The sequence below is a fragment of the Panicum virgatum genome, chromosome 1N (genome assembly GCF_016808335.1).
Source record: "Panicum virgatum strain AP13 chromosome 1N, P.virgatum_v5, whole genome shotgun sequence".
In the NCBI taxonomy this organism is placed as follows: Eukaryota; Viridiplantae; Streptophyta; class Magnoliopsida; order Poales; family Poaceae; genus Panicum; species Panicum virgatum.
Window position 1 is genome coordinate 34,291,877 of NC_053145.1, and position 22,411 is coordinate 34,314,287.

Below are 22,411 nucleotides of genomic sequence, written 5' to 3' on the forward strand. Positions count from 1 at the left end.
CGAGCACCTGTCGCGCCGGGCTGGCGTAGTCGGAGCGATGGGGTTGCGTCTGGGCGAGAGGAGCCGCATCAGGTAACCAGTTGCCGGTCGCTCTGAACTCGAGACTCCCGAACCAGATCACAAACCCAGCGGGGAGCGGATTCGAGACACCCATGGGGTATGGGTTGGATCTGCTCGCCATCCCTGGAGATCAAATGGGGAAAAAGAGAGAAAAAAAATGTCACACGGCTCCCCTACCTGGCGCGCCAACTGTCGGTGTCCCGGCCTGGGGGCCCGGATCCCAACTGGTGAATGCTGCGTGTTTTCTCGTCCCAGATGATGATGCAAGAGGCAATCACAGTAACGCACTGTTTACACTGGTTCCGGCCGCGGGGCCGTACGTCCAGCAAAGGGGGTGTGCGAGGGCACTGTATTATCTTGCACCCGGAGTGCTTGTAGTAGGGGGTACAAGCGAGGCGAGAGAGGGAGAGAAGCTCCCAAGTCTCGACTAAGAGTGGAGTCGGTGGAGATGAGTGCTCTGTAGACCTTGCGCGTCCTCTTGAGGAGAGAAGCCAGAGAGGCCAAGCAGAGTAGAGTCCAGACCAGAGAGATTAGCCCGCCCCCGCTAAAGGAAACCCACCTCCTCCTTTTATAGGCATAAGGAGGGGTGGTGTACACGAGTGGGGGCATGGAGGTCGTCGTTTTCCCTTGAATCGCGGTGTTACAGTGGTCGGATACTGTAGGATGTACACTGTGGGAAGGCGGCGTGCGTCGCTGTCGTCCTGGATGTCGTCCTTCGTCCTGTGAGGATTGCGCCGTATGCCCTGCAGTGTTCCGGTGGTAGTAATGGCGCGGGATGGCCCCGGACCTCCTGGTCGGAGTGCTGGCGTGCACACTAGAAGGTCCGGGGGACGCGTGACGTCGCCGGGCCTTCGAGAGGAGGGGGGAGGTCCGGGATGTCGGCGGGAGCAGTACCGAGCCCGTCTTGTACCCGCGTCACAGGTCCGAAGGCGCTGCCACAGCGTCCGGGATGGCGGTGTGGTGACCAGAGTCAATGGATGGGACCCCGGTCATATCTACTGTGGGAGTGGCGGCCTGACGCCGCCCGTCCTTTGAGCCGTGGTGGAGTGGCTGGCTTTGAATGCCTTCGTACGGCGAGCGGTTGGGCGGCGGAAGCCGTTTGTCCTTTGTGCCGAAGGACGGCCTCGAGCGAGGCGAGAGATGAGACACCGCTCGAGGGTAGATCCGCTACCCTCGAGCGAGGCAGAGAATGAGTTACCCGCTCGAGGGTATATCCGCTACCCTCGAGCGAGGCGGAGATTGGTTTTCTGCTCGAGGGTAGTTTCGCTACCCTCGAGCGAGACGGAGATTGCCCAGCGGAACCGAGAGGGACCCTCGAACGAGGCGGATATTGTTCAGTGGGTTCGAGGGGAATGTAAATGGGCCGCACGCTGGGCTTCTTTGAGTCCTTTCCTTTCTTCCGGACGGGAAGCAGGCCGTGGGCCTTCGTGGGCCCAGTTGCTTTAACAGGTGTTTGTGTTTTTTAAAGCGATCTTAGTACCAAAATTAGGGTGTCCCTAATTGTGGTACCCGACAGTGAGGTTGAATGTGATCGGAATGAATGCATATGGGTCTCCCCACGACCCCTTTATATAGTCTAGGAGTCGTGGGTTACAAGTAAGGGATAAGATCTACTCAGTTGTTACAAGGAAGGAAGTCGGTTAAGATCCCTACCGGGTGTCTAGCTCAAGCCTTCATCCTAATCCGCAGGTGACCCTTCCGTCATCCAACCGAGTGCCAGTCCGTCGGGTAGTCTGAGTAGAGTATCCCGGCAGGGTAGCCACCTGAATGCGGGGACCCTACTTGGCAAGGAGGTACCTAGGTCTACCTCCATCACAGACCCTCTAGCGATAGTGATCATAGCATAGTTTGCCAAGTCTCTAGGATCATCCTCATTGTCAACATGTTGAATGTAGTGGAATCCCTGACGAGGGGCAGCAAGACCACCAAACAGAGCAATACGAACCATGGCATGATTTCAGAGCACACCCGGGGACATGCTCTTCTTTTTTTCATCTCGAGCAGACAACTGGTCTTAAGCAATCCTCAGGTTTGGCACCCATTCTACCACACCTAGAACAATTCAGAATTCCTTTCCTAATTGACTCAGATTTACACCCCTCATCATCTTTGTGCATATGACCAGATTTCCCTTTAGACTTTTTCTTGTCAGCATCAGAGTTCTCCTTATTCTCAGAATGAGAGGAATCACCATGGGAATTTTCAATTCCTTCCCCATCACCCTAGTTTCTGTTAGGACCAAACCTCCCTAGATTTAGATTGTCACGGAGATCAAAGTTCTTATTCCTATTCAAATTAGTTTACCTGGTAGGATCCATGCACCTCCACTGCCAATTCTGTGTCCTATTACTTTTGAAACCATCTCTCCCAAAATTCCAGTTCCCTTGAAACTGCATGTTCTCAAATTGTTGGGGCTCCTCACACCGTCGCTCAGGACCTCTATCGAATCCTCCACTGCCTCCATGTGATCTGAAATCTCCAAAACTACCTCTGTCAGCCATCTGATATGAAACTCAAGGAGTAGATTTCAGCATCTGAACAAATGAATGAGAATCTCCCCCGCATTAGACCAACTACCGTGAACGGGAGATGAAGTAATCAGAGTAGCAAAACTAACCTGCTTCATAGGAATGGTCACTTTTGCACAAGCTCCCATAGCCTCGTTCTGATCCCAAAGGTATTAGACTTGCTCTGCAAATCCATGGCCTCCCCACGTGATCCTAGAGTGCAGAGGGCTCTAGGCAACAAAAGGGATCCCTGCTTCCGGAGAGCATGAAGGGCTCCCACTCGACGCACAAGTGGATCGAATCAGGCTTCTCTCCTACGAGTGAGTGAAATCCCCCTCTTCCCCAACCCTAGGTTTCAGGATAGCCAAGGGAATCCATGATGCAGGAGGAGGGAATGAGGTAGAAGTAGAATCTGGCCACCAGAGTCTCGGTCTAGTCTCTGACCTCCATGGCCTAGGCCTCCAAGGTGGAAAAATGCGACTCTGGATCCCCACCACGTGGAGGTACACCCGAGTCACCATGACCCCCTAAAGGTTGTCCCCTTAGAGCAACTCCAACAGATTGATCTTCTCATTTCCCCTTTCTCACTATATAGGGAAATCCCCTTTCTCAATTTCAACATATATGAAAGAAGTGCTCTAGCAAATTGATTTTCCCCCCTTTCTATATAGAAAGGGAGATGTGATGTTTCCCCTTTCTATTGGGGATTGGAGAGAAATTATTGGGGATTGAGAAAAAATAAAGGGGAAATGGAGATGAAAAATCAATCTGCTGGAGTAGGTTTTTTCAACATCAATCCTCTATATTGAGAAAAAGTGAAAAGGGGAAAGGAGAAGATCAATCTGTTGGAGTTGCTCTTATGTCGGAGATGGGGCTCCATCACCAGGACCCACCCTTAGGCTTGTGCATGGCGCATGGGCCACCGGAGACACTTTGCATCGGTGATTGCCATGCCGCCGCCCCTGGGCTCTAATACGGACTTAACCGAACCATCCTCACCTCATGTCCTTCCGATCTCAATCTCCATCAGAGATAAGTTATTATATGAGGGGATACATTTTTATAATTGTATACTGGTGAAATCTATCTGCAGATGATATTTTGATGAAATTTATATTTGATAATATCAAAAATCGCAAATTTCTCCTTTGAGCAAATGCAAGCAGTTTTGTCGTGTCCTTCGGTATAGTCTACTATTCAATAGTGTCGCTTGGCAAGTTTTACCCACAATTCAAATTCCACGTGGGGCAGGTTGCGGATAACTACATGGCCACCATGCTTGCCGCAAATTAATCAAGCGGGTTCATGACTGTCTACAACTTAATTAAGCGGATTGCTAGCAAGTCGTGGAGGTCGTGACAAATACATGTAACCCTTCTAGTGCTGGCCTTCTCTGACCTCTGGGCGGGCGCGTGCTTCCCGCTGGCTGCTGGCGCCCCGTGTGGCAGTGCACCTCCGTGGGCAGCCCTGTTGTTGACGGTCCTTAAGTATGAAATAGAACCGTCAATTCCTGCATTTTTTCATATCTTTTAGTCATCAAAATTTAGTTGTAGGACTTAATTCTAAGAAGTTCCATAAGTTTTGGTGAATCTTGGTTTGCAGGAACCCATAAGTGAAACAAGTAGAAAACAAACACAAGACACAACATAAATGCACAGAAGATCGCATCCTGCGTCACAATTACAAGATGGCCCATTTGATAGGTCAAACGGATGCACAAAGCCCGGGCACATACACATCTAAGACAAGGACCCACCTATCAGTGGCCCAGTCAAAGTCGGTGGCGAACGGCGGCAAAAGGGTGTTGGCCGAACCAGTGGATCGGCCGACCCCACCCTGAAGCCCGTCCAGGTGCGTTTTGGCAGGACGATCGATTGCTCAGTTTTTCCATATTTATGTATGGCGGCAGCCGACCTATTAGAACTATAAAAGGGGCCTCCCTTACCCCTCTCAAGACATACCACTAAGGGACCTCTTCCTCCTTCAGTTGAAGATGTAGCGCTCCACTCCAATGGCGAGGTCCTGACTAGACTAGGCTAGTGCTTAGAGTAGGAGGAGAGTGAGGAGTAGTTCGAGGAAGTGTCGGGCTCGTTGGCGGTCTTCTCCGGTCTCGTACCTCTACGGATGCTGGCTTCCTCTAGTATGAGCAAATTAGTATTTGTGATTCCTGTATTGCATAGTACTTTCGTCTGAGTGAGATTAGTTCTCTTACTCGCGGGTTCGTCGCTCTGTATTTATACAGAGTGCCATATTTTGCTATGGAAGCTCAAACATAGTTAGACTATAGTAGTAATCAGTAGCATAGATGTGGCATCTAGGCTAAGGGTTACCTTCGTTTGCCTTATATCCCACGATATGTTGAGGTAGGCCGCAGGTGGTGACAGCCCTGTCGGTCTTTCGTAATCCTCCACGTTCAGATATAGCATAGAGCTGTTGGGCGGAGTCTCCTGACCATTTCAGGGGTAAGCCGGTGCCCGAAACGAGTATCTTGCCCGAGAGATCGACCTTAACTCATCTCTAGTACTATCTCAGGAATCCTCTTTATCCTTGCCACTTATCTTGGTGTGTCCTTGGACCAACTAAGCTAGGAATTAGTGCACACACATTTCCTGTGGATACTACCCTGCATACTCACGGGTGAAAGCTACAACAATATCAGTGCACTTGTGAATTTATTCGCAGTCGTTAAAATACCAACACCCGCCAACATCCCGCAACCCCGCACCAGCTACATTTGTGTCCTCCCAGCCGGCCACCCCGACGCGAGCGCAGCTACATTTGTGGCCTCCCAGCCGGCCACCCCGACGCGAGCGGCAGGGGCCATATAGGCACCGGCCGCAGCATCCAGGTGTGTGAGGTGAACTTGGGGAACAAGAGTACGTGCCTGATCTAGATGCCTTAGATGCCGGTGAGGTTGCCTCGGATGCCGGTGAGGAGGAGCGGATTGCGGCAGAGATGAGGCGTGGATGGTGGTGGCGGCGGCGGCGGCCGCCACTTGATACGCGAGGGGCTGTGAAATTTTTTTATAAACTTTGCCGGTTTCTTTTCTTATCCATAGATTTAGATAGGTTGGTAAGCATTAGGCCACCAAAGCTTTGCCACTAGATAAGGATGGATTTAGATCGGAAACGGATCAAATCAAGTCTAGATATCACCTTATACCAAATTTTAATCCGGATACGAATGCGGATACCGATCTTCTCGGATACGATGCCAATGCGACTATCAATTTACTTTATCAACGACTTTTTAGTAGATTGAAATCATTATACAATTAGAGAGTAAAAGATTACAAGATAACCAATAAAAAGAACATACTTATCAATGTATAGCTTTTATATTAAATATATAAAATTATTTTAAATGCAAAGTAAATAAATATTCAATAAATATTTAAATACATAATAATTGAGATATATAAAAAACATTTCACCATTAAATTAATATGTAATTTCACTCATTAATAATATTGGAATTAACATTATAGTTTTTAAAATTATTTAAATGATGTAACATCATGAAGTAATTAGCTATAGAGATAAATTTAAGATGGTTTCACTAGTATTTTTTCTTTACGGATACGGATGTGATCGGATATTTCACATTTATTTCGAATACGGATATGGAATCGGATAGATAAAAATTCTGAAAATTGGATTCAAATGCAACCATATTACATCCATATTAAAATCTGATACGAATATGGATATCTATATTAACATTTTAAATAGATACGAATCCGAATAATTTGGATGAACTCCGAATAATTAGGATGTTCATCCATTCATATCCATCCTTAGAGCATCTTTAAGAGTTTTTCTAAATTTCATTCTCTAAATCATTATTTGGAGAGCCATCTATATAAAAATTGTTTTCTATACATTTTCACTCTTCAACAGTTTTTTTATATCTTGTTAATGCTCTAAAGAGTTATTTTCGTTATCTATCTTTGGTTTAGAAATTCAAAATAGATATGGCTATATTTAGATAATCATTTGAGAAGCTCTTGGATGATATTTTTCTATCAAAATTTTTATTCCTAACAATTGAGATGGAGGTAGAAAATCTCTTTGCCGCTACACCGCATTTGCCTTTGCAGTTTTTTTTTCTGAGCCACAAGTATCGAAGATTGACAGAGAGACGTTGGAGGGATTCTATACTTCGGAAAAAAGAGAAGTTGGAGAGTTTTTTGAAAACAGAAGTTGGAGAGTTGGGAGGAAGAGAACGCCGCCGCTCCCCCCTTCCTTGAGAACCCCGCCGCCAGCCGCCGCTGCACTACCCTCTTCCCCGGGTACCCAACGCCGGCGAGCCCCTCCCCCTTTATCTGGCTTTTCTTGGCGCCGACCCGGACGTCTCCTAGGTATGTCCCTCGTCTAAAATCTGGTAAGATCTCTTCCGATTCAGTCGCTTAACTTTGGTGGGAGGCGTTATCAAAAAAAAAAAAAAAAACTTTGGTGGGAGGCGACGATTGATTCGCTTCTGCTCGTGGTGTTGCAGGCGGAGCTCAGGGAACCGCCGGTGCAGGTGCGCCTCGATCCTCCTCCTCCTCCTCGGCAACTAATTCTAGGTTTTCCGCCGCCAATCCGCCGCCGATGCCCGATGCCGAAGAGCTGGAAGCCGCCAGGCGCTTGGCGACCCTTGCTTTAGCGGAGCTCTCCCGGCACGATAAGTGCTTTTCGACGTCCCCCCGTTGCGCCGGCCTTCCGGCTCTCCTCCGCTGCTGCCTCGGGTTGCTGCCCCTTCTCAACGACGGCGACCGAAGCCTAGCCGCTCGATGCTGCCGCGGCCTCCTCGCCTCCCTCGGCGCCATCCTCTCCCGCGACCCGTCCCCCTCCCTCCTCCCCTCTCTCGAGGTACTCGTGAATTGCCCTCTCTGTAGTTGGTTGCGTCAATTCCTTTACGAAAGATTCAGGAATTTGTTTGAAGTGTCGATTGCCCTTCTCTACTTGAATGTGCTGAACTTTTTATGGTTCTTTTCTTGCAGGTGGTCGCTGAAAGCCTTGTTTTTAGTGGGCGATTGAGGACTTACTTGGCCATGGCCGACTGTGCTGCACCAGAAGGGTCAAGAATCTTTACTGAGGCCCTGCCAGGCCAGGGTGAGCACCACCTCACGCAGGAGCTTGTGTGCTGCCATTTCATTTCATCATTGCAGGATGAGGGAGGATTTAAGGTGTTTCTGAGTGCACTTTCTTGGTCATGGAACAAGTCGCAGGGGACTCCAGAAATTAGCTTTCAGGGGGCTCTTGACCTAATTCACATGACCTGCTTGTTCTCTTTGCCGGTTGTTGTCCAAGCACATCTTTTACTGCTCGCTTCAAGATGCATCAGTGATCAAAATCTGGACTTGCATTTGCATGCATTTGAACATGCCATGAATCTTTATGTGAGATATTTACCGGCATTGGATGTTTTCAACAGAACTGGTGGTATGAAAACCCCATGGAGTTCTGTCAACCAAAGACCTTTCAGTTGTTGTATCAAAGATGCAACTCATCAGAAACTCAGAAGTCAGATCGATGGGCTTCTTTCGTTTTTCCAATTGCACTCTGGTGATGACCTGCCCACCAATGAGAGTGACATTGATCGCCTAATTGAAGAGAACCAGCATATCCTCCATGAAAAGTTCAGGCAAGAATCAACTGTGGTTTTGAAGGACATATTGTCAAACATCCTGTGCTGTGCAAAGCAAGAGGAAGTGCTTGCATCTGATACTGAAGTATCAGATGGGATCATTTGCCTTGCTGCAGTACTTAGGTTGATGAGTTCCTCACTTCTACACATCCTGCACTGTTTCAGTCAAATGAGGTCTGCCAGTGACAAAACAAATGTAAATTATACAACCCTCTGCAAGGAATACAATTTTATATGTAAAATTATATGTTTGCTTGGGCAACATGAAGGAAATGAGCTTCATAGATACAACTTTCTTGATATAATTGGGATGCCTGTGGACAGGGAAAGAGCATCAGTGCTAATGTTGGCTCATTTTGCTACCTTATCAATTTATTGTTTAAGAAGAAGGGTTGGCTTTCTGTGGAAACGTTGCGTTGTCATGTTGATAATGTCGGTGAATCTTATTGCTGAAGAGGAAGGCCTGGGTTCATTTCAGCTCTCTACTGATGTTTCAAAAGAATCTGCAGTTTTGTGCAATACTGAAGAGAGAACCTTAGAGGTAGCAATTCATATTGATTCTTCCTGATTCATAGTGACATACTTTTTTGTGCTATTTTATTTCTACAATTTCATTTTTTTTAATACCGCATACTCAGGTCTCTGGACATGCTAAAGCGATAGCATCACGATATGAAACCATACACAAAGTTTATAAAGTCAGGCACGTTGATGGAGATGGAAGCAGGTAGCCTCTAAAACCAAGTTTCAGCTGCTGCTGCTGCTTAGGTCCACAATTGATAAACTTGTCTTGGTTTTGTATGTTAGATGTGGAAATGAAGTAAAAAAAAAACAATCTTCTAGTCTATATCTTTGTAGTTTTGTAGATCAATGACAACAACAACATAGCCTTTTTTCCCAAGCAGGTTGGGTTAGTTTTGTAGATCAATGGGTTAAATAAATTTTGATGCAAAGGCAATGCTTGTTGCTCCATCTGTGACTGACTTATAGAAACTATTGAACTATTTTACTAACGTTATACAAGGGCATGTACAAGTACAATGGCACAACATCATCCATTTTCATACCTTGCAGATTAGCAAAGTATTAGTTGCAGTGTTGGACACTAGAGGGAGGTTGGGAGGGTTTCATATCCTTGCAGATTAGCAATGAGACATTACAGTTATACATGCCCTAAAGTACTTGCCTACTTGCATTTTATTCCACAGAAACAACATTACTAGAATTCAAGTTAGTACACCTATACATTATTGTTGTTTGCATTGTTTTGTAATGTATAAGTAATAGTAAAAAGGGCACCATGATACTTTCTGACACCAATTCAGTATCCAATTCCTTGTTATCAGTTTTTCCTTTCCCTTGCCCTCTCTCACTCCAGCCCACCCCCACCCCACCCACCCACCCCCTCCTCCCTCCCTTTTTCAAATATATAGGTGTTATCTGAAGTCTGAACTTAATTGGAACCATGTGTTATTGTGGACTTCGCCGTACTGGGGTCATGAGCCCTGTCCCAAACATGCTACCCTCCACCCCCACACTGTCTACGAGGACAGAAAGACAGTTAAACGACTTTGGTGTGCACCAGATGTGTTTGTCTGTAATGTTTAGTTGTTTACTGGTTTGTTCCACTATTGTTTTTGTCTTGTGATATAGACAAAATCAATTTAAGCCCCTCCTACCAGATTTAATCAGAGTGAACTCCTATAGGTCAACAAATTGATGATGGCATATTGTTTTTTTTTGTTATCATCTTTAGACCTATTTTAAACATGTAGGAGTAATACACTAATACTAGTTTCACGTGTCTCTTGACCTCTGATTCATGTGCCTGTTAGTTTAAATGCTAATAAATATTGATTTTGAATTGTGTCATTTGTTGCAGTTTGGGCACCCCGCAGAAGTGTGAGTCCAGAATAGGAAAGGTTGATGGTCAGGCCTTTTTGGAGTGTCTTCCTGGATATTCACCAGACTGGAACGATCTAATGGATTTTGTTGAATGTGAAGATGGTAAGGATTATTCAGATACCCTGAAGCAACTAAGAAAGTTTAAGAAATTTAAGTATGAGAAATGGCGCAGCATGAGACAATCTTACTTGGAATCTACAGCGAACATTTTCAGATTGAAGTCAAGGAGGTTGTGTAGCTAACTTGGTTTTTAACTTAGCAGAAGTGAACTCTTGCTTAGTTTTTTTTTAGACTTAGCTTTTTAACCACTCTGGTCACTAGATTGCTTGCCTGACCATTTTGAATCGTTCCAAGATGTGTGAATGTGTAATGAGTTGTCATTAGCTTTTTGTATATATGGATTTCAGCATGGTCTCTCTCCATATTCGGACAATACATGATGGGGATTCGTTCAATGGGTTTTTTTTTCACAATGGGCGAACCTGAAATTTCATTACCTCAACGAAATTACACAGTTCAATCGGTTATGGTTCCTCAATCGAGCAACTAACACCCTGTTTAAACCCCATACAAGTTCAAAGCTCAAGGAAAGAGAGCAACTGCTTTTTTGACAGCACCCAGGGCTGCAAAACACGCGCGCGCGCGCTGAGATGCTAAAAAAGGACTGCTACTAAGTGTCCAGGATAGCATGAACAAGAGAGCTGGAATGGTTGTGTCAACGTCTCGGGTTCTTCCTTCCGAGGCTTCTCTTCAGTTTTAATCATGTTGGTCCTCACTCCTCCCGCTTAAACCTGTGCATGGAATTCCAGCTCTGCAGACTTGAGTGCCTCCGCGCCGGCCTCGAGCAGCAGTTTTATGGTTGATAGTTTGATTTGGTTTGCTTGTTTTTATACCAGTTGTTACTTGTTAGGATTTGAAAGTTCAATATATTATGAATTGCTATAAAATCATCATTGTATTAACAGTCGTGAGATACGGAACTACTGACTTTGCCAACCAAAACGAACAGTCGTGAGACACGGAACTACTGACTTCGCCAACCTCGCGTGGAAACCAGCAAATATGTCAGGATGCTCAAGGAGTTGATCAAGCATTCCTTAATTGACCCCAAAACTACCCCTAAGAAGCAGCGCTTACGGTGGTTCTCTCTGGACAAGTGTGAAGCTATCAAGGAGTTGGCAAAACAACTTGCGGCTAGTTTTATTATAAAAGTATACCACTCGTGGCTAGCTAATCCTATACTTGGCTAGCTAATCCTGTACTTGTTCTGAAAAAGTAATAATTAATGGAATGGTGGGGCAGCAGGGTTGAGATTGGATGTAGCGGATGTGAGAGAGAGAGAGAGAGAGAGGAACAAAACAAGGTGGTAGGCATTACCGTCCGTTCCTATTGTGATCATCACTGCTGGATTTTAATATGAACTGGCGATGATAACTGTTGAACTGATCACCGTCGCGGTCCGTTCATAATACGGCCCAATAGTGATGCCTACTATCACCGCCGGTTTCCAACCAACGGTGATACCTACTATCACAGCTGGTTCCAACCAGTGGTGATAGACAATCGCCGCTGGTTGAATTCGAACTGGCAATAATGAGGTGTTGGGAATAGGTCATTCTGTAGTAGTTATCCTACCTAATATAGTCAAACAAGTACACCAATCCACCAGTGACTTGTGATACTTGTATTATGTATTACACATATTCACACATGAAAAATATGGCGTGTGACTTTTGGTATGGTATATGACAATAGAACAATAACACGGAATTTACTTTTAAATTGTCAAGAAACACTTAGGAAAATAAAGAGGACAGATTTTTAATAAAGGCAAATCCTACACGGAGAGCCCTCTTGATTTAGCATAAATCGAGAGCCCTCTATGTTACTTTTATGAATCAAAGAGGAATCAAAGGGGTGGGGTTTCCAGAAAGTAACTTCTCTTCTTCTCCAACTCCGGCAAGGACAGCAACTCCTCCGGCGGGTTGTGGGCGGGACGGGGTTCGGTTCTAGGGTTTCTGGGGTTGGGGTTGGGGGAGGGCTCCATGACCGGCGGGCTGTAGAGGGATGGCCGTGGGCGGCGGCCGGCCCGGCGGAGGAGGCGGGTTGTGGGCGGCGAGGCCGACGGCGATGGCGCCGCCGGGCGGGCGGTGGTGGACAACCGGTGGGCGGTGTCGGAGGCGGGGGCGCTCACTGGAGATGAAGAAGATGACGACGATGGTGGTGGTGTGGTTCCTGTTGAATAGAGGGGAGGGGGAGGAGGAGAGGGGAGGGGTGGGGTGGGTGGAGGGCGGTCCTCGCCGGCGGCGACGCCGGCGAGGGTGAGGTCGGCCGCGGGGGCGGATGGAGGCGGATGGGAGGGAAGGGAGAGGGAGGGGGAGGGGAGGGGAGGGGTTGGAGTGGCGGTCCTCGCCGGCATCGGCCGACGCCAGCGAGGGGGAGGTCGGCAGTGGGGGCAGAGGGCGGCGGGGGCGGAAGGAGGGAGACGGAGGTGAGGAAGAAGAAGAGAGATAGAGGAAGGAGGAGGGGGCGGGGGCTCCCGACCGAATCCTATCGGGAGAGCCCTCTCCCCGTAGTAGCCTCCTTTAATAAAACAAACAAAGTGGAAAAATTAAGAGAAAAACTGAAACCTCAGCTCACCAGCTCATGGCTTATATGGGGCTGCACAAGGCTTCAATGACTGGCTGGGACATCGATCCGATGCTGCTGCATTCCGGGCTTCGGCGCTTTGGATGTAGCCCATTTAGCAAAGGCAAAATAGGCGTTTTCGTCCCTCAACTTTGCCTTGAGGGTCAAGTTCGTCCTTCAACTTTTAGATATGTCAATTTAGTCCCCGAACTTCTATTTTTGGGTCAAACTCATCCTTATGCTGATGTGGTGCTCCATATTAACATGATGCTAATGAGAAAAGTCATTTCTACCCCATTGCTCTGTCCCATCTGTAGTTTCTGCTGTCGCTGTTTGCGCTAGACATGGTCGTGGTGCCCTATCTAATCAAGCAGACCTAGCTAGTTGTGCCACCAAATCTCTTCCCCTTTATGCTTCTAGCACCATCGAGCAAGCGATCTAGTAGCACACTAACTGCCTGCTCGTTTCTCTCCAATCTGAGTTCACAAGAATTAACTCCTATTTCCCCTCCTCCGTGAAAGCAAGCAAGAAACAGATACAATGCACAAAGCATTTAGCTTCTTTCTGACCCCACTCACAATCGGCAAGCAAGCAGCTGACCGCTGCTCTACTCCAATTTTTCTCAGCAAACAACAAGCCACCAACATCAACATACCACATGTTAAGAATAGAGCAATGAGTTCAAAAAAATGTATGTGCAAGTCCCCAACTTGATCACATGTTACAACAGTGCCGGAAGAAAATGAGGAGACGAAGAAGTATTCATGGATTAAAAGGACTTTTCGCATTAGTCTCATACCATCATAGAGTGCCACATCAGCATAAGGATAAGTTGACCCAAAAATAGAAGTTGAGGGACTAGATTGACCAATTAGAAAGTTGAAGGATGAACTTGACTCTTGAGGAAAAGTTAAGGGACCGAAATGCCTATTTTGCCTTTAGCAAACAAAAAGGCACTAGAGCTGCAGCTGCTTAGGTTCTGTTCGGATCCATGTTTGGTTTTGTAGCACAAGACACTGTAGCAAACTTTGACCATTAATTAGAGATATTAAATAAAGTCAGTTTATAAAATTAACTTCACAACCTCTGCACTACTTTTCGAAACGAATCTAACGAGACATTTGACCGCATGATTAGAGGATGGTTACTGTAGCATTACTGTAGCAAATCAAAGATTAATTACTGTTATTAGATTCATCGCGAAAAATTACGCTCATCCGTAAAGAGGTTTTGCAAATAGACTTCATTTAATACTGCATGCATACAAGATTCTCTCGTAGCGCTAGTTGCGCTACGAGGAACCAAACAGGGCCATAAATCTCTCTCTATCTATCTACACTATAAGGAACCAAAACTTTCAAAATACCCTTTTACCTAGAACATTCCTGCCTACCTCTCACACCAGCCCCATGGATCAGAAAAAGTTTCATCGGTAGGAAGCACGACCGGAGTCGCTAGTGGAACAACCAGTGATTCTAAAATATTTCTGCTGATTTACTCTGTTTTTTTTTTCTTTCACCAGCGTAGAATCTTACCTGCCCAGGTGTAAGAATCATGCATGATTACCGCCCCCTAATAGCGCACCATAAGAATCACGCATCCCACGTCGCCCTCCCGAGAATCCTCCCTCCCGAGCAGCGTGGACTGCCATGATCTCGCCGCCATATGCAGACAGCACCGCCTGGGCGCTATCTCTCCTGAGCGGCGTGGATCGTCCACGAGGCCCTCATCCTTTCCTCCTCCTCCACGGACATCACTGAGTAGAAGGAAATACTCTGCCACATCCTAGACACCGCCCTATACATTGTTGGCTTGCAGGTCGGTGATATCAAGGAGGAAGAACGTCTTCAAACTGAGATAGGTGAAATGCTTCACCACTAGGTCATCAGGAGGCCGCGATGTGTTGATTCCGTTGTTTGCCGCACACAGGTAAGCCGTAAAATGGAACCCCTCGACCTCCTCTCTCTATTCCCCTACTCCTTGAACCCTCTCATGCCCTACATCGCCGGTAATTTGGACACTCAGTGATGCCGATCAACATGGGCGGAGCAGCATGAGTCATTGCATATTAGTCCCTGGATATAATTTGAATGATTCTCATTGTGTCTTGACAGACTTACCGAAAACTCCCTAGATATATTAGATCTTTCTAAACTGTGCCCAACCATACAATACTTGGGTAGCAGAACTGCACCGTATATCCATTATATGATGAATATCAACTATGTTTCTGTCCTGCATAAATTTGGAGGTCACATTTCCAGCCCATGTAAACATGCATGGTTGGGAATCTGGGATCTTGTGATCGGAATGAGTAGAATTTTATGGTTCAATTGTTGAGAGTTTGTGTAAGAAAAAAATTATGTCATTTTCTCTTTAACCCTTTTTCCCTGGGAGGTTTCTTGTTCTCTCGTTACTGTGATCCTGATATTGTTGTCAAGTTGCATGAATTAATTGGTGAGATTGAGTTTTTCTCTTCAAAATATTTACAAACTGCAATACTTCATCGTTGATGAATACCTCACATACCTCACATCGGAACCCGGGTGTGGTGATAATTGGGCAAGGGCCGAGTCACCATCCCCCCAAGGGCGCGTCGTATCGTGACCTAGGTACGATGATAAGTGAGCAACGGTCGGGTCGTCACCTGAATGGCGCGCTACATCTACGCCCGGGTGTAGTGAAAAATGAGCAAGGGTATTCGCACTTCCCTCGACGGGTGCGAAGGATAAGGAAGCTAGCCGAGCCAACTAGGATTCGTATAGGTAGCTGGAACGTAGGGTCCCTAACGGGTAAGTTGCGAGAGCTAGTTGATGCAGCAATTAGGAGGCGTGTAAATATTCTATTCGCACTAAATGGAAGGGCCAGAAGGTGAAGGAGGTTGAGGATACTGGCTTCAAGCTTTGGTACACGGGAGTAACTCCGGGTAGGAATGGTGTAGGCATATTGATTGATAGGAGCCTTAAGGATGGGGTCGTAGAGGTTAGAAGGCAAGACGACCGGATTATCCTAATCCGGTTGGTAGTTTGAGATTCGGTTTTGAATGTGATCAGTGCCTATGCCCCTCAGGTAGGCCTTAGTGAGAGCACCAAGATGCAGTTCTGGAAAGATCTAGATAGCATGATTAGTACAGTGCCTACCAGCGAGAAACTCTTCATAGGAGGAGATCTCAAAGGCCATGTGAGTGCGACTAATGTAGGGTTCGAGCGAGTGCACGGGGGTTTTGGGTATGGTAGCAGGAGTCAAGAGGGGGAGGATGTGTTGAACTTCACGTTAGCCTACGACTTGTTGATAGCGAATACCGTGTTTAAGAAGAGGGAATCCCATCTTGTGACGTTTCGTAGTGGACAACACTCGAGCTAGATCGACTTTATCCTTGCTAGGAGGGAGGATAGACGTGATTGCTTAGATTGTAAGGTGATACCTGGGGAGTGTGTTGTCCCTCAACACAAGCTTGTGGTGGCGGACTTTCGTCTTTGGGTACGTGTCCACTGGGACAAACGTGCCAAGATTGCGAGAACAAAGTGGTGGAAGCTTAGAGGGGAAGCGGCACAAGCATTTAAGGAAACGATGCTAGGTGAGGGGCCTTGGGAAGAAGGAGAAGACGCAGATGACATGTGGCTAAAGATGGCAACATGTGTTCGGAAGGTGATCTCAGAGGTGTTTGGCCTGAGTAGGGGAGGCAAACAGGAGGGGAAAGACACCTGGTGGTGGAACAACGAGGTGCAAAGGGATATTAAGGAGAAGAAGGAGTGTTTCAAGTGCCTCCACCTTGACAAGAGTGCAGTCAACATCGAGGGCTATAAATTAGCGAAGAGGGTTGCAAAGCGAGCTGTGAGTGTAGCAAAAGGTAAGGCGTATGATGACCTGTATCAGCGGCTAGGCACGAAAGAAGGGGAGAAGGACATTTATAGGATGGCTAGGATCTGCGAGCGGAAGACAAAGGACATCAACCAAATCAAATGCATTAAGGATGGGATAGATCGACTGCTAGTGAAGGATGAGGAGATCATGGATAGATGGAGAGAGTACTTCGACAAGTTGTTTAATGGGGAGAGTGAGAGCCCTACCCTTGAGTTAGATGACTCTTTTGACGATACCAACAGACATTTTGTGAGGAGAATTCAGGAGGTAGAGATCGGGGAAGCTTTGAAGAGGATGAAGGGAGGTAAAGCGATGGGCCCTGATGGTATCCCCATTGAGGTGTGGAGATGTCTAGGAGATAGAGCAATAGTATGGTTAACTAAGCTTTTTAATCTCATTTTTCGGTCAAACAAGATGCCAGAAGAATGGAGAAGTATATTAGTACCTATCTTCAAAAACAAGGGTGATGTTCAAAGTTGTACTAACTACCGTGGGATTAAGCTGATGAGCCATACGATGAAGCTTTGGGAGAGGGTTATCGAGCATCGCCTAAGAAGAGTGACAAGTGTGACCCAAAACCAATTTGGGTTCATGCATGGAAGGTCAACCATGGAGGCGATTTTGTTAATACGACAATTGATGGAGAGATATAGGGAGCAGAAGAAGGACTTGCACATGGTCTTCATTGACCTAGAGAAGGCATATGACAAAGTACCGAGAAATGTCATGTGGTGGGCTTTGGAGAAGCACAAAGTCCCAACTAAGTACATTACCCTCATTAAGGATATGTACAAGGATGCGACGACGTTTGTCCGGACATGTGATGGCAACACCACTGACTTTCCTATTAACATAGGCCTACACCAGGGGTCAGCATTGAGCCCTTAATTATTTTCTTTAGTGATGGATGAGGTCACAAGGGATATACAAGGTGAGATCTCTTGGTGTATGCTCTTTGCTGATGATGTGGTGCTAGTTGACGAGAGTAGGGCAGGGGTTAATAGGAAGTTAGAGCTGTGGAGACGCACATTAGAGTCGAAAGGGTTCAGACTTAGTAGGACCAAGACCGAGTACATGATGTGCGATTTCAGCGCGACTAGGCATGAGGGGGGAGACGTTAGTCTAGATGGGCAAGTGGTGGTCCAGAAGGATACTTTTCGGTATTTAGGATCGGTGCTACAAAAGGATGGCGACATTGATGAAGATGTTAGGCATAGAATTTCAGCTGGCTGGTTGAAATGGCGGCAAGCTTCTGGCATCCTTTGTGACAAGAGGGTGCCACAAAAGCTAAAAGGCAAATTCTATAGGACAGCAATTCATCCGGCGATGTTATACGGTGTTGAATGTTGGCCTACAAAAAGGCGACATGTCCAGCAACTGAGTGTAGCAGAGATGCGGATGTTGCGGTGGTTTTGCAGGCACACAAGGAGGGATAGAGTCCGGAACGAAGTTATTCGGGATAGGGTCGGGGTGGCACCAATTGAGGAGAAACTTACCCAGCATCGGCTGAGATGGTTTGGACATGTCCAACGAAGGCCTCCTGAGGCGCCGGTGTGTAATGGGGTTCTTGAGCGGGTCGATAATGTAAAGAGGGGTAGAGGTAGACCTAAATTGACGTGGGATGAGTCGGTTAAGAGAGACCTTAAGGATTGGAATATCTCTAAAGAGATAGCTTTGGATAGGAGTGCTTGGAGACTAACTATCAATGTGCCTGAACCTTGAACTTATTTCTTTCGGGTTTCATCTCTAGCCTACCCCAACTTACTTGGGAAAAAAGGCTATGTTGTTGTTGTTGTTGTTGTTGTTGTATGAGTTTTAGTCATCGTTGATGCTCGCTAAAGACCGTTTTTGAGCGTCAATATTGTCGAAATAAATAGATGAACTTGTATTTCTTACACTCATAATGCTAATAAATCACCAAATTCCACAAGTTCTTGTAGAAATTAATGAGTGCAGATTTTTGGCTAAAAATGAAGGACAATCATACCCTTTAATCCAAGGAGCAAAATCAAGTCCAATCAAGTATCGCCATGCAAGCATCACATGGATTGGAAGGCCCACCAGTAAAGCAAACCGACATAACTTAAGCTCAGTCATCGACCAAAGGCATGAGGGCCCACGTGCCAGTGACTCAGCAAATGATTAAGGCGGTGGGAGGTCATGCATGGTCGGCCCATTATGATGGTCGGCCGACTTAGCCTCGGCTCCTCTCGTCCCTGGCCGCCACATCGTACTCTCCTATTTGATGACAAAGTCGGTTTGGGGTGATTCCATGTAGGGTGCGGCTGATGATCAATACCCATGGAATGTACATCACGCAAATACTCTGTGCGTATGACATGCTTCATGACGGTGCTAATGGACCTTTCGCGGTTGCTGTTATGGTGGAATTGGCTCAGTTATGGTTGACCATTTTCAGTGGGCTGACGTGTGCTAAGGACCGTACAACATAGGGGGATAGTCACTTAGCCACATAGTTTTATCATTCCTAAGTACTCTCGTCATCCTAAATTATTAGTCGTTTTTGCTTTTCTAGGTGCATTCTATGCATCTAGATATATATTTAGATGTATAACAAACTCTATAAATCTATAAAATCCAAAATGACTTATAATTTGGGACAGAGGGAGTATGTTCTATTTATAATTAATGGTTGATCATGCATGTGGTCATATAATTAATATATTAATTAACCTAAGGCTGTTGCAAGGGGTCGTCCTCATACACATCTAACATTGCAGTTCGCTCGAATCAATTTAGAGTAAAATGCATCAGAGGCCCACCAACTTCTAAGGGTGTGTTATTTATGTCCACGAACTCTAAAAGTGCTTTTTTAGGTCCATCAACTTATAATTTGTGTGATTTAGGTCCACAATATCTAGATCTAAACTTCAGAACTCGCCAATTTCGGTCTGTAAGCCCCCGAGGATATAATATCTAGATCTAAACTCTAGAACTCACCAAAGGTGGTCCGTAAACCCCCTTTGAACACTAATACATATCAATAACCTCCAAAATAAGTCTTTCATCCCTCCTCTCTCTCCTCTCCCTATTCACTTGATTCGAAATCGGGGAACAAATTTTACCTTTTTGGCAAAATTCTAGTGTTGATGGTCCTTAAGTGCCTTATCTTATCTTACCTTCAACTCTTGCAGAGAACAGTGACAAAACAAACACCAAACTAGATATAGGAGTTTAATACTAATTATTTGCACAAGTTTTAGTGAATCACTATTTTTAGGAGACCATGTCTGCATATGGAGGAAAACCATGCTCAAGAAAGGATAAAGTACACTTCAAAGCATTGTATGAGAGCACAAGAATTGGAGGGCCACACCGCAAATCAATTCAACCCCCAAGTCCAAGAGAAAAGACACTTCTAACAAATCAGAGGCGGATACAATGATCCAAGGGCCAAATGACATACCAAACCAACAAAACTTCAAGGGAACACAAAGGGCAAACACAAGGGCCCACCTATTAGTTGTCTAGAGGAAGGAGGGCTCGAGGGGGTGCCATTTGGGGCCGGCCGACCCCCTGGGTCGCCCGACCCCCTACTGGGCCCAAACAGGCCCATCTTTTACCTGCAAACTCCCACCGCACTTCCTACGCCAGCCCCGGATGGTTCCACCTCGGAAGTTGACTCAAGGATCCACCCTTGGAGGGCTATATAAGTAGGAGGGGAGCCCCCATTCAACACACAACAAGAAGAGCAAAGAGCTCCAATCCAAGGCGAAGCCCTACCTCTGTAGTGCTTAGAAATGGGGAGAGAGTCAGGGGTAGTTCGGAGGGGCGCCGTCCTGTCAGCGCACTTCTCCAACTTGCACCTCGACGAATGCTTCCTTTCTTAAGTAAGTATTTGTGATCTTCTATGGTAGTAAAGTAAGTTCTATTCTTTATTTGCTTGCGAGATCATCATCTGTCCTCGTGACGGGTGCTCTAGTCTAATGGCTCGAGTCTTGGACGGAGTCGGGGCTAGAGTAGTAATCGCTAGCGTAGGCGTGGTGTCTAGGCTAGAGGTTACTATTGATTGCATCCCTTCCCCACAATCTGTCGGGGTAGGCAGCAGGTGGTGACAGCCCTGTCCATCCTTCATAGTCCCTCACGTTCAGGTTGGGTGTAGAGCTAATAGCCGAATACTCTTGGCAGACAAGGATTAAGCCGATGCTCGAAGTAAGCAAGTGGAGGTAGAACCTATCTTTACTAAAACTCCAAGCCATAGGAATCCTCTCTATCCTCGCCTACCTACCTATTGTTTGTCTTTGGATGAACCAGTTAGAAGGCTAGTATCTCCATTCCCCGTGAAAATATGATACCCTTGAATACTCACGGATGAAGTGCTACAACGGTATCTCTGTACGCTTGCGGATTATTCTGTGAACGTTAAGAAATACCAACATCTAGCAACGTGCGGGCACCATGTAGAGTTATGTCAGTGCGATATCGGTGCATGAAGGCTAGATGGTAGTTTATGGAAGGTGACACAAACACTATATAAGAACTGCCCTATAGTGACATGCACAAAGGTGACACGACTTTGTTGCACGTCGTTCTAATATGAAAGGTGATGCACACAGATGAGGCGCGTCACCTTTTATTCTCCTAGCCCCACCCCCCCCCCCCCGAAAAAGTGGCCTATCACTTTTGACAGAGGAAAGGTGACACCGCCCATGAAGCCCGTCACCTATAATATAGGTGACGGACTATATATGTAGCCCGTCACCTGTGATCATGTCATATGTGGCGGACGTTGTTCTTATAGGTACATGTGATGATCCTCACCTTTCTATAGCACACAGGTCATCTAAACCCTTAACCTATGGTTCTTGAAAGGTGATGCATTACATGTATGGTGCGTCACCTATGTGTATGCCCTATCTTACCAGTGCACATGTGCCCAAGAACTTAGCTATTTTTTTTTCTTATCTGACAATTCTACGTCATCGTTGTCGTACACATTCTAACAAAGGATGAAAATTGCAAGGTAACAATACGAGATTATTGAGAGATATAAACAAGACAGAAGTTTATCATATATATATCCAGCGATGTGTTGTTACACATATCCGGCGATGTTCTGCACGAGTGGCTGGTTCACCAGAGGTTTCCCAAGGTGGACGAGGTAGTCGTTCAACTCGTTGAATGAATCTAGCATGATGCTGATTGCCCAGTCGTCGTCGAAGCCCGGATCATTAGGCGCCGGAGTAGAGTCTGGAGCCGGCGCAGGCACCGGGGCTGGCACCGGAGCCGAAGCCAGAGCAGGGACCGGCGCTGCAGCTGGGGCCGGAGCCGCAGCAGGAGGAGGTGATGAGGAAGAAGGTGAGGGAGACGGCGACGAGGGGAGGTGGGGGAGGAAGAAGGCGACGATGACAATGATGACAACGATGAGTTGCCTTGAACATAGTGGCGGCAGCGGCTGGAACGAGAGCCTGTTGACGCTCCTTAGCGCCCCTAGTTTATATACCGCAAGCTCACGGTTTCGTGTAGCTTTTCCCTCAGAGTATTCCCCCAAGGTTTATCAATCCACGGAACCAAAGAGACAAGAAACAATCTACTAACATAGAGATTTCTTTGTGTTGATGTGGTGTAAAACGAATCTAATCTACTAAAAATGACAAACACCGAAGGTCGCGAGAGAAAGTTAGAGATAACCAATCTAGATCACCTAGATCATGCATATGTTGTAGTTCCAGCTAGATGAAGTGAAGTAAGGTAGATGTGAATCTCAATTAAAAGCCTCTTCAAACCCAAAATCTCCAATCCGATCCCTCGATACTCCGCCTACTCTGTGGAGACGGCCTGTCACGACGCCCCCC

At 46.4% G+C, this 22,411-nt stretch overlaps 1 protein-coding gene across 2 annotated transcripts; it reads left to right on the top strand.

The window, feature by feature from the left end:
* Window positions 1-6,751: 6,751 nt before the first annotated feature.
* LOC120655662 lies at window positions 6,752-10,558 on the top strand. 2 transcript variants are annotated; one of them, XM_039933604.1, is made up of 5 exons: window positions 6,752-6,927; window positions 7,065-7,420; window positions 7,552-8,739; window positions 8,837-8,925; window positions 10,081-10,451. In XM_039933604.1, the coding sequence occupies exons 2-5, from the start codon at window positions 7,160-7,162 to the stop codon at window positions 10,343-10,345; spliced, it is 1,803 nt and encodes a 600-aa protein (XP_039789538.1). In that variant the 5' UTR covers window positions 6,752-6,927; window positions 7,065-7,159; the 3' UTR covers window positions 10,346-10,451. The 2 variants fall into 2 exon arrangements, with proteins under 2 accessions (XP_039789538.1, XP_039789539.1); XM_039933605.1 differs by having other exon boundaries at window positions 6,753-6,950; window positions 10,081-10,558.
* Window positions 10,559-22,411: the final 11,853 nt, after the last annotated feature.

Coding starts and splice junctions, on each gene's coding strand:
- LOC120655662 (XM_039933604.1), top strand. CDS start 7,160: ATGCCCGATGCCGAAGAGCTGGAAGCCGCCAGGCGCTTGGCGACCCTT. Junction 7,421..7,551: donor CCCTCCTCCCCTCTCTCGAG/GTACTCGTGAAT, acceptor CTTTTCTTGCAG/GTGGTCGCTGAAAGCCTTGT. Junction 8,926..10,080: donor GTTGATGGAGATGGAAGCAG/GTAGCCTCTAAA, acceptor CATTTGTTGCAG/TTTGGGCACCCCGCAGAAGT.